The 12,859-nt window shown below is 33.7% G+C and overlaps 1 protein-coding gene across 1 annotated transcript; it reads left to right on the forward strand.

Moving 5' to 3' along the window:
* The first annotated feature begins 5,201 nt into the window (after positions 1-5,201).
* LOC118044414 (GDSL esterase/lipase At5g45670) lies at positions 5,202-7,270 on the forward strand. The gene is made up of 5 exons (XM_035052683.2): positions 5,202-5,536; positions 5,901-6,025; positions 6,147-6,389; positions 6,496-6,751; positions 6,841-7,270. Exons 1-5 carry the CDS (start codon positions 5,284-5,286, stop codon positions 7,101-7,103), a joined length of 1,140 nt encoding a protein of 379 aa, XP_034908574.1. The 5' UTR covers positions 5,202-5,283; the 3' UTR covers positions 7,104-7,270.
* Positions 7,271-12,859: the final 5,589 nt, after the last annotated feature.

Consider the following 12,859-nt stretch of genomic DNA (forward strand, 5'->3'; position numbering starts at 1 on the left):
ATTAAAGTGTGGGACTAAAACAAATTACAAGATAAAGGAAGTAAAGTGTATAAAAAGAGAGGAAGAAATTCTAGGAATTAATAAGACAATAGCCAAACAAAGCCAAGTCCCAATTAGAAAGGGGTATAAATACATGTGAGAGAGTAAGATGGAGACTTTTCTTCTCCATAAAAGCTAGCGGAAACCATAAAGAACAACTCTTCCCCATTTTAATTTCAAAACAGAAATACTTTGCATATTCCCCTTACCTAGCTCAAGAGTGAAAGAAGAATAATTGTAAGGTGAAAAATCAAGAATTTGAAGTAGAGAAAGAGAGATGGAACCGGCTGAAACAAAAAATAAAAAGAGAAGAAGGAAAATTGAAAGGGAGGAGAATAATATCACCCAAGTACTCCCTCAAAATTCTTCCAAATTCATGAGGTAAGAGTAATCCTTTACTCTTGGAACTTGTCATCGGAGGTGTTAGGTTGTATGAGAAGAAAGCCCCAAATGAAGTGATTTAGGATGCTTGAATTTAATTAGGGTAAATGAAAAATCAATGCAAATACATACTCTAGAGCATAAATAGTTTAGGAACACAACATTTTTAACTAGGATTGATGAAGGTTGGAGTTGTTAGGAAACCCTTACCATTCAGCCAAAAGAAAAAAAAAATATGAGGGAATGGGGAGTCTCCAATGGTATTATACTAATATAATGATGATGAAGTGTACAGTAACTGAAATTATTTTTTTTTTTTACTTTTTTTCATATCTCTTGATTTGCACTTATATGATTTATGTTGGTGCTTAAAGTTGTATGAATCATGTTATCATGAAAATCAAAAAAAAAAAAAAAAAAAAGAAGAAAGATTTGATGTCTTGATAAGGAATGAGCTTCAATTGCTAGTTCCTAATAGAGTTTATACGTGATGGAATCCTATAAAGATGAAAATATGCATAGAAAATTTTTTATTAGTGTTTAAATCCATGAATTCAAATCTAGGCAATTTGATGATGGAAATACCAACACAAATTGGACATAGAAGATGATAGAAATTGCTATAATGTTTTATATGAAAGATGTAGAGGAATGAGTTAGCTAACATTTGGCACTGGTCTTGCCTCAATTGGAGTTGTATAACTCTAGATATGGGTAAAATACCATCAAGAGGTCAAACTATCCGTAACAGGACAATTTGGTTCTCATAATTAAAACTACTATTAGACATAGAAGATGATAGAAATTATTGTAACGTTTTATATGAAAGATGTAGAGGAATGAGTTAGCTAACATTTGGCACTATTATTGCCTCAAGTGGAGTTGTATAACTCTAGATATGGGAAAAATACCATTAAGAGGTCAAATTGTCCGTAACAGGGCAGTTTTGGTTCTCAGAATTAAAACTATTGTTAGACATAGAAGATGATAGAAATTGTCGTAATGTTTCATAAACAAGTTGTAGAGAAATGATTTAGCTAACATTGGGACCTGGTCTTGCCTCAATTGGAATTATAGAACTTCATATATAGGCAAACTACCATTTAGTGGACAAGTTGTTTGTAACAGGACAGATTTCACTTCCTGACTTCTAACTAATTTTAGAATAGCGGAACAATAGAATTTTAGGCAACCTCGTATAAGAAAGTTGTACTTAAGGATGTTAAATTTCAATAGGATTTGGCCCCATATGAATCGAAGATCTAGAATTCCATTTAGAGACTAAAAATTACAAACTGGCCATGTTGCAAATTACAGACAAGACAAATTTACATATTTGTAGAAGACGAGTGATTTTGGGCACACTATTGATTCATGTTGAAATTAATTCTTCCGAATCATGGGAGATGTATATGTCAACATTCAAAACAAACATATAAAAAGGTCTAGACGAAAATAGATACTGAAATTTTGTTGACGCAAACCCAAGTCATAGATACTGAAAGCTCGTTGATGCAAAACTGAGTCGTGCAAACACTTGAACGTGATATACTAACTCCAAAGAAATACACTTGATATGTATATGTACATTAAGATGAGGAAATGAACATGCATAGACAGTAACATATGTATAATGAATGAATATGGATTGCCTATAACATTTAGCTTGAAGGAATCATGACCAAAGACTTCTTTGTGAATCAGGAGGAGCGATCGACCAGGATTGGATCTTCTATTGGAGGAAGTCAAGAGGCAAGTGAAGCATGTGCATGGTTTCCCTCTCCTTAATGCTTATGCAATTTAAAATTTCCTTGATGAATGCAATTACAATAATATTATGTTCAAAATAAATAAAGTATGGTGTGTTAATGAGATTAGCTTTGGCTAATAGCATCCATGATAGGGATGCTGGGAAATGAAATATAACATTAGCTTCGGCTAATGGCATCCATGATAGGGATGTCGGGAAATGAATTATAAAGATAGCTTTTGCTAATGGCATCCATGTTGAGACACCTGGAAATGATCGATAAGGTTTGATTCGTAAAAGGTATCCATGTTTGGATGACCTGTAAAATTTGATAAGTATAATTGCCTAAAAATATATAGGTTGGACTATGCAAGGTTGAAGATCTAATAAAACCAATTAAACGAAGTTACTAGGTTCATGTAAGAAGATAAAAGAAATAAATTAAGAATATAACAATATGGATTGTTACACGTAAGTCCATAAAACTACCAGATTTTGTTTATTCTTGTTATTCTTTATCATTTACTTTCTTTTTAGCTTTTGTTCATTGTCTCTCTGAGCCCTCTTCCTATAAAGAGGCAATCTTCCTATAAAGAGGCAATTCTTGATCCTTTTTGGCAGCAAGCTATGGATTAGGAACTTTCTGCTTTACATAAGAAAAATACTTGGGATTCGCTCCTCTACCTCCTGGTAAAAGTGTTGTTGGGTATATAAGATCAAGACTAATTCTGATGGGTCTATTAAGCGATAAAAAGCTAGGTTGATTGGAAAAGGATACTCTCAACAGTATGGTATGGATTTTGAGGAGACATTTTCTCCTGTTGCAAAAATGATTATTATTCGTACTCTTATTGTTGTAGCTTCAGTTCGTTAATGGCATATCTCACAACTTGATGTTAAAAATGCCTTCTTGAATTGAGATCTTCAAGAAGAAATTTATATGGCGCCTCCTCCTAGTGTTTCACATGACTCTGGGTATGTTTGTAAGCTCAAGAAAGCGTTATATGATCTCAAACAAGCACCTTGGCTTGAGAAATTTTTTGTTCTGATCTCATCTCTTGGATTTATTTCTGGTAGTCATGATTCTGCTCTTTTTATTAAGTGCACTGATGTCGATCATATCATTCTATCTTTATATGTTGATGACATGATTATTATTGGTGATGACATTGACGGTGTCTCAGTTTTAAAGACAGAGCTGGCTAGATAGTTTGTAATGAAGGATTTGGGTTCTCTTCGATATTTCCTGAGTATTGAGGTAGCTTACTCACCTAGAGGTTACCTTCTTTCTCAATTGAAATATGTTGCAGATATTCTTGAATGGGCTAGACTTACTGATAACAAGACTATAAACACTCTTATTGAAGTTAAAGCAAGGTACTATTCTTCTGATGGTTTACCTTTAGTAGATCCTACTTTATACAATATTATTGTTGGGAGCTTGGTATATCTCACCATTACTCGTCTAGATATTGCATATGTTATTCATGCTGTAAGTCAGTTTGTTGTTTCTCCTACTACTGTCCACTGGGCAGTTGTTCTTCGTATTTTACAATATCTTTGATGAACTGTTTTTCAGAGTTTTTTACTTTCATTCACCTCTTCCATTGAGTTGCGTACATACTATGATGGTAATCATAGTAGTGATCCCACCTATTGCAAGTCTATTACCAAGTTCTGTATCTTTTTAGGTGATTCTCTTATTTCTTGGAAGAGCAAGAAATAATCTATTGTTTCTCAATCATCAATCGAAGCAGATATCGTGCCATGACATCTACTACCAAAGAGATTGTTTGGTTATGTTGGTTACTTATTGATATAGGAGTTTTCTTTTCTCATCCTACTCCTATGTATTATGACAACCAGAATTCTATTTAAATTGCTAACGACTCGGTTTTTCATGAGCAAACTAAGCATATTGAGAACGATTGTCATCTTACTCGTCATCATCTCAAGCATGACACCATTACTTTGCTTTTTGTTTTTTCTTCCTTGCAGATTACAAATTTCTTTACCAAGACGCATTTCATTTCTTGTTTTTGTTTTTTAGTTGGCAAACTCTCTATGCTTGTAGCTATCGCATCGTGAGTTTAAGAGGAGATGTTAAATAATATTTATATAATCTTATTTATTAAGGGTAGAATAGTATTTTTAATTTAACATATATACAATTTCTTTGTATTTAGGTTAACTCTAAGCACTCATAATAAACTGATTATTGAGAATTCTAGTCTTCTTTTTCTGTTTGATCTGAATTATTTTGACAATAATATTTATTTAACATATACATGGTGCATAGAACGAACTACAAGCTCTATTTCTTAAAGATTGCCTTGATACATATTATGTACATTGCTTTGCCCACTCATCTAACTCCATCAATAAGTGGGAAGAGATGCAAGGCTATTTTCAAGAGCCTTTTTATAAATAGAACTAGAAATAACACTAACTAGCTTGGCTAGGATAGTCTAAAATCTAGAGGAGTGCATAAAAGCTATGACCTTTATTTTAAAACTTTGTAAACAAAGTGTGCTATAGTCACAACAGAGCAAGAATGTATTAAATCAATTTTGAAAGTGACACATTGGAACTTAAAAAAAAATGAAATAAGTATTTAGATATTTATATTATTTTAGATGATGTTACTCGAGATGAAAATATTTTTGGAAAACAAACAAACAACTTATCTTGCTCATAGAACTCAAAAAGAAAAAATCGTTCAAAATTATTGCATTAAGAAAGCTAAACAAGGCTAGTAAGCTAGCCTTCTAGGAAAGAAGCAAAAATGATAAAAGTGAGTAGAGAGAATATAGAAGGAGAAAGGAAACTCCTAAGAAACCACACAATTCTAAGAAATACAACACGTGAAAAGATTTAAGGATACTTACTGTTACGTTGAATTAAAAAATAAGATCTATAAGGTATTGTAAACTAATTAGATTACAAAAAACAGGTGGCTTACAACAGAACACGCTTACAAGATGCACTGGATAGCTAGATCTCCACTCTATAAATAGGCCTGGTTCGTTCTACTTCAAACCACTCTTCCCTAGCTACGCACTTCTTCTTTCTATATTTATTGTTTCTGTTTCCTTCTTTCATTTCATTTGTCAATGGAAAGTGGGCTTAAGGCATTGTGGGTGCTGTCTGCGGTGTTGCTGGTGTCAAACTGGCAACACTGGACTTATGGAAAGGCCGTACCTCAAGTTCCTTGCTACTTTGTCTTTGGGGATTCTCTCTTTGATAACGGAAACAATAACTACCTTGACAAATCAGCTAAAGTTAATTACCTTCCTTATGGGATAGACTTTGATACTGGGGCTTCAGGAAGGTGCAGCAATGGTCTCAACATAGCTGACACCATTGGTCTGCAGTTTTCTCTCCTCTCTTATAATACAAAATATAGTGTTTTAGTTTTCTTTAACATATAAAATAAATATGTTCTCACTAGATAGTTGTGATCGTTTTATTAAATTACAATTAGAAATCTTGCTAAGTCTTGTACTAATGTTTTTGTTGCTGAAATTTACATAATTTATTAGAAGAAGGATGATTAGGTTTCTTCTTTTGTTTCTTGAAGTTGTGATCGTTTTCTCTCCTCTTCTTATGTAAATTTACATAATTTACATAATTTACATATACCTTGAAACATAAATTTACAACGGTCTGAACATAACCGAGTTTAGTAATGCGGGCAGTTATGATCTTAATTATTATTCTTTTGTTTCAGCTGAGCAATTAGGTTTCGACAGTTACATTACGGATTTTGGTGTCGGAGGTTGCACTAATTTTCTAGATGGTGTAAATTATGGATCAAATGGAGCTGGCATCCTTGATTCTACTGGCTCTCTTGCGGTGATTACTGATCATATGCCTCTCATAACTAAAACCTTGTATTATTCCGTATGAATTTTTGCGTAATCTTGTATGGTTTGGCAACGCTAACTATTCATATGTTTCTTTTGTGTATGTGAAGGGAGAACTATTTACGATGAATGCTCAGTTATTTAATCACAATATCACGGTTTCACGAATTTCCAAGATCTTGGGAAGCGAGGAAGTTGCTAGGAAGTACTTGAGCCAATGCATCTATGTGTCTGATATGGGCCATAACGACTACCTCAACAATTATTTCTTGGACGACTACAATAGCAGCCAGTTATATACTCCTGAAGAATTTGCTCAACTTCTCATTGAAAATTATGAAACTCAGCTGGAGGTTAGTCCTACTTAAAGTCTCTTGTAAAACAACAATTAATGTTTGACGCGATTGGAAACTAACAAAGACCCCCACTTCATTCCGTTTTTTTTTCCCTTGCTGCCAGAAACTGTATTGCTCAGGAGCAAGAAAGATAGCTGTGTTCGGACTTATTCGGGTGGGATGTATGCCGCACAACATACAAAAACATCCCAATGACGTAGATGCATCTTCTTCATGTGTAGAAAAGTTCAACAGTGATGTTCAAATTTTCAACGACAAGCTTCCAACACTGCTACATAAACTTAATGAAAAGCATGCTGATGCTGTGTTTACCTACATAAACTCTTATGAAATTGATTCTGATGATCAGACAAATACAGGTACGAATCCCCTCCCTCCCTTGCTCTCTCTCTCTCACGGCTGAAGACGACTTTTTTGTGAGACCAAAATTATTTTTTCTTGCTTGCAGGTTTTACACATACCCGTCAGAGCTGTTGCGAGGTAGCATCTGGTTCAGTCCCATGTACATCTCTCTCCGTGCCATGTAGCAACAGGAGTGACTATGTGTACTGGGATGGAGCCCATTTTACTGAAGCTAAAGCTTGGGCCTTTGGAAAAAGAGCATATAAAAGTCTGTCACAAAAGCATGCTCATCCATATGATATCAGCGAACTAGCTAAGCTGAAGCTTGATGATTCTGATGCTTACAATATCAACCATGCCCAGCTCTGATGGAGAAGATGATTTTCCAATAAGTTCTTAGAGAATAAAATATTGTGACTGTAAGAACAATGGAAAGACATATCTACTGTCTTTTCATAGCCTTTCACAATATAATTCCAATAACATTTGCCTTTAGGCATTAGTACTCTAAAGAAGCAATAATAATTACTTAATCATTTGGATATCATACTTAAACTCCATTCATTGAAGGATTTATTCTTAAAGTATAGAAGTCGATTCGGAGATACTTTTGCCATTAAAATCGAAAAAAGGATACATCCGTACGTTCATAAACCAGAACAACTTTACTTTTATATTTGTATCTGCGAAATCTCATATGTGGACATGATAGGCTTAAAGATCATGGCTTCTGCTGCTAGCTTTAATGTCTCAACAAATTCCTATACTGATAACACAAAATCAAGGTCTCCAACTTGATGTGAAGTCTATCTCAACAAATTTCTAAACTGATTGTGTGCTGCATGACTTTGATTATATTTTAAGCTCTTCTTAACTCCTTTTCCTCATGATTTTTTTAAAAAACTATAGTTGATTATACTGGGAGTGAGACGAGAGGAATTCAATCCTAACACAAATATCCAAGTGTATAAATTAAAACTTTTTTTTTTTAATTTAGAACTCTCTTAGCTTTATTTATGATGTTTTTACTATTATAGAAACAACCAAACCAAAGAGAGTTGCGATATTCAGTATTGATTGAGTAATAAAAAATAAAATTTGTTTTCTTATAGTAAAGAATAATTTTTTTTATATAAAATTCTATATATATATATATGATTGCTATATTTTTTTTGTGTTTTTTTTTAGTTTGCGTCAAATTCTTACCATTATGGGATATAATATATTTTGAAGGCGCAAAATAAAACTATAACATGATAAACATGAATGTTTAAATAGTAATTTACCACTAAAAATTACTCCACTATGATACTATATGTAAAGTATCAATTTTTTTTTTAACGATTATCTAATATTAATTAATTAATTAATAAAATGGGAAAAATAGCCAGCAAGGAAGTGGCTTAAAATTTCATTTCCCTATTTCCGTCTCTATGTACATGATTTAAAGTATCGGATTTATAAGCCATACTTATACAGTAGATTTGCATTAAACTCACTGCATAACCTCCATGGCCGGTTATCTGGATCCCTTTCAAACCAATGAACGTATTTGCTGAATATGACTCCAAATATAATCTGCTTGCTGAAAGTTTGCGCTAGAGATGCTTATCTCCGAATTAAGCTCTTTCCATTGCAAGAACTTTCACCTCATATGAATCTAGTAGATCTATTAGTTTTTCAAATGATCGAAGCCGAATTCATTAATGAATCAAACTTTTTTTTATTTTTTTTACGAAGTCGAGATTTACTATAGATGAGCAGTAGCCAGTAAGATGGTGGCCAAGACTGATAATGGAAAAGCAATCTATGGTCAATTCATATAATCAGAATCTCTACCTGTTAGAACGTACACCTAGAAATTAAACAGGGAATAAAAATCAAGTATGACATTCTTTAAACTCTTCTCTCCTGTTCTCAATTTCCTAGAATAGCTTTACTAGGCCATCTGCCAGTACATTTCTAATAACCAAAAAATATATATGTTTTTTACTCTATGTTTTCTAATAACCAGTACATTATTTTTATAATTTTAATATGTCTAATAAATTTTATAAATTAAATACTAAAAAAATAAAAATTTCAACATTCTATATTTTAATCCTTGCTTCTTGCTTTTTATGACAGATTTTTTATCAAGTTGGAGTTCCATAATGTTGAGTCAAGGTTGAGTGATTTGACAGTGTTTGATGTGAAAGGGGTTATTGAAAATTCCCCTTCTTCTATCTTATTTCCTATAGTACAAATTATTTGAACTTTTAACTATGAGTTTCTTAAAATGGAATTTCGAGGGAGCTGGTCATATACATAAGCCTACATCTTTATGTTGAAGTGATGTTTTTGAGATTTAGTTTTTGTTCAAGAACTTTAATCATTTCTTAAATTAATGGCATTAGAGTTATATTAATAAAAGTTTATAAAAATATAGACTTTAGATCTCTAAGCTCACGTAATGAAATACAGACTTTTATCTAAAGAAATAAACCATTAAATTTGAGTGTTATAGCTTGAAGTACCAAAATCTTAAAAAGATTCCATGAGTGTTTTTCATCAATGACAAGAAGAATATTTTGATCTATTTATTTTTTCCACATCAGATCTAAATACAAATTATTTTAGAAACATGTTTAAATCTATCAAATTTAACGGTTACTATGAAAGCCACAATGATAATACATTTGTCTTGATATCGATTTGTCTAAGAATTCTTGTTTTCAAAGAAATTAATTAATCTACGTAATTACATTTTTTATGGATTTTTTTAGTGCTCAATTGATTTTTTAATTTTGTCATATTCTATCAACCCTGAAGATTTTAGGAATAACCTTGGTTCCCAAATTAAATTTGTTGCTACCCAATTTTTGACCCATATTTTGATATATTTTCAAAAAAATCTAAAAAATTGAAAAAAACAAAGAAAATCCAAAAAATATGTTTTTTTTAATATATTTTTTGTCATTTTAGTATTTTCAACGTCGACTAAAAAAGAATTTAAATTGTTAAAAGATTTTCAAACGCGTTTGATTTTTCACGCGTCATTTTTAAATCATTGATTTTCCGCATTTGAGTCGACGTTGATATTGCTCGTTTTAAAAAAATACAAAAAAATAAGAGAAATCAAAATTTACAAAAAGAAAGTTGAAAAACCTAGCAAAAGTTTTCCTATAAATACCATGCTAAACTGATTTTTGAGGGGAGGGGGGTGGAATTTTGACAATCATCAGAAAAGTTACAAAAACTTAAACCTAAACCTAAACCCTTTTTTTTTTTGAGGCAGCCGCTCACCCAAACCAGACCCCCCCCGGTGGATTTCATTTTTTTCCCGGGCAGCCACCATCAGAAAACCAAGGCAGCCCCCTGGTTTGATTTTTAGCCGGCTGTGAGACGAGCCTCCATTTTTTCCCTTCTTTCCCCGTGCAACACACAGACTCAGCTCTCAAACCAGCCTCCACGCGATTCCCCTATTTTCCTCTCCTTCACCGACGGCCACCTCCACCCTTTTTCTGCTCTCATCTTCTCCACGTTGCAGCCGCCCCTAACTGGTAGAAAGAAACAAAACCGGAGAGCACCTCACGATTTTCTCCCCGCCGTTCACCATCCTCCTCTCGTCTCTCTCAGCCTGAGCACGGCGGCGCCCACGGACTCAGCCCCCACTCCAGTCGACCACCATCCGGGCGACCCAGCAGCAGGCGACCTCCATCACAGAAACCAGCGGAGCTCCCCCCTCCACAGATCCTCCCTCTCTTCTCCGCAGCTCCTCCCCCAGTGGCGGCCGAACAGAAGCAAGCCACCGCTTTCCATTTTCTCCACCCGACCCCGAGGCATACACAGCGGCTTCCAAAAAACAGAGACAAAGCATAAATAAAAACAGATCTAAAAAATGGAGGACCTGAGAATAGATCGGGGAAGAGATTAAAATCGACTGGCTTGTGTTTTTTCTCCTTTTGCAGGTGACCGTGATTCTCACCGCCGGTGAGGAAAAGAAGAGGGGAAGAAGTTGATCCAGATCCCCCCTGTTGCTGCGTTTTCTCGTGGAGGCGCGTGAACCCAAGCGCCGCCAGTGGCGGTGGCGCGTGGGAAGACGCGCCGCCACTGATTCTCTGCACCAGAAGCCTCCCAGCACTGTTCCCGTGCTCTGTTCCTGCATGTTCTAGAAGCCTTAGGATGTTTTAGGGGCTGTTTTTGTAATTTGAAATTGTTTGATGTATTTTTTTATTTAGTTTTGGATTTTTATTTGTATATTGTAAATGTGGATGTAACAAGGAAAAGAAAAGAAAGAACAAAAATATAGTGAATGTGTGTGATTGTATTTGTTTTATTTTTTTATATATTTTTCTATGATGAAATTTGCAAGGACTAAAAAAAGAATTTAATATTTTGATTGGATCACGGTATAGATTTATTAACTTATATGTAAGTTGTATTTCTAACATCCGATGAAAAGATAAAATTTTAAAACTTTTTTTAACAGTTAAAAATCACGAAGTAGCTTACCTCAGGTAGGGTGCGTTAGGGGTGCTAATACCTTCCCTAACCACAACCAGTCCCTTACCCGCGAATCTCTGACAAGACCAGTACATCCGGTTTCCTAGTAGCCCGCAATTAATTACTAGGTGGCGACTCCAACGAACCAATTCAAAGCAAACACAACAAACGAGATTTAAATCGCCAGCCGATGCCGCGCGCTGAGATTTTTTGGGGTGCGACAAAAATAACGATTATCTTGACTTTATTTATGGCTTGAAATTTTAGTTTATTGTGGAATGAGTTGCTATAATTTCCATAAGAATGCCTGCTAGCATAGGAATAAATTGAAAAGCATTTTGTTTCAAAAAATAAACATTTGGGAGTTCTTATTTTATAGGTGTTGTCATAATCTAATTTTAAAACCACTAAATGTTTTTTATAAAAATACATATTTTTTATTAAAAAATAAAAAAAATTTATATCCAAAAAATTCTTCAGCACACGAGGATATAAAAAAATAAATTTGAAAGTCAATTAGACAAAAATTGAAAGAATTAATTAAGTTGAAGAACTTAATTAAACTTCTAATGGGTTTTATGGATTCAATTGAAGACTCAATTAACGAAAAGACACAATTGAAACTTTGAAAAGTCAAATTGGTGTCATCAGGGGTTCAATTGAAAGATATTTTAAGATTGAAGGTTAATTGAGGGTCAAGTTAAAGAAATTCAAAACTGAGGACCAAAGTGCAAATATCATCTGAGTTAGGGGACTAAAATTAATCAAATAAAGAGTCAATTTGAGAGAAACTGAAAGTTTGATGGTTGACAAGGGTTAAATTGTTTAATATGAAAATTGAGGATCAAATTACAAAAGGCGCTCAAATCAAGGGATTTTAATCAAGGTTTTCAGAGGTGTAATTGTAAAAAGTAAAGGGTGTTTATACTGAAATGTAAAAAAAAAAAAAACACAATGATTAAATTAAAGTTTTTTAAATTCCCAATTAGAAACTCTAAATTCTAGGGTTAAGATATGCGACATGTCACTCAATTTTAACAAAAAGAATGAGTAACATGTCATCCAATCCCTGTTTACCATCTTCTTCAACAAACGAAAGTTGATCGAGATGCCATTTTTAGTCGAATAAATGTGGCATCTCTGACCACCTCAGGGGCTCTAACCACCACCACTCCATTGAGAAACATCTGCTCTACAAGGACCAATTATCTTCATCACTATCTCATCTGGCTCAATAAAATCCACATCTTTTCCCTGATCATCCACCTCTACATTGGTAAATTCAATCTGATCGAGAGCTCGTCTTCCAATCAATGAATATGGATTTCTAGACCTCTAAATCAAGTGTGGTTTGTTCATAATGAGTTTGAAAAAGAACCTAACCCAATCATTTGTTATTGAAGAAAAATTCACCATGATATAAAAGACTCCAAGGCTATTTTTTCATGTGTGATTTTGATTTACAAGAAACCACCTATTTTATAAAGAAAGGTTGTGGAAGAGAAAGGATAAGATTCTTCCATTAAACTTCTTTGCAAAACCATCATGGTTTTGAAATTTCTAGTTTTGGATTGCTTATAAAAGGGCATTCGCTTTTGAGCATAAAGGAGGTTGATTTGGAGAGAAAGAAATCACATGGA

This window comes from Populus alba, chromosome 18, assembly GCF_005239225.2.
Source record: "Populus alba chromosome 18, ASM523922v2, whole genome shotgun sequence".
Lineage (NCBI taxonomy): Eukaryota > Viridiplantae > Streptophyta > Magnoliopsida > Malpighiales > Salicaceae > Populus > Populus alba.

Excerpts from the sequence above, each read along its gene's own strand:
- LOC118044414 (XM_035052683.2), top strand. The coding sequence starts at position 5,284 with ATGGAAAGTGGGCTTAAGGCATTGTGGGTGCTGTCTGCGGTGTTGCTG. Across the intron at positions 6,026-6,146 it reads ATTCTACTGGCTCTCTTGCG|GGAGAACTATTTACGATGAA; the intron begins GTGATTACTGAT and ends GTGTATGTGAAG. Across the intron at positions 6,752-6,840 it reads TGATGATCAGACAAATACAG|GTTTTACACATACCCGTCAG; the intron begins GTACGAATCCCC and ends TCTTGCTTGCAG.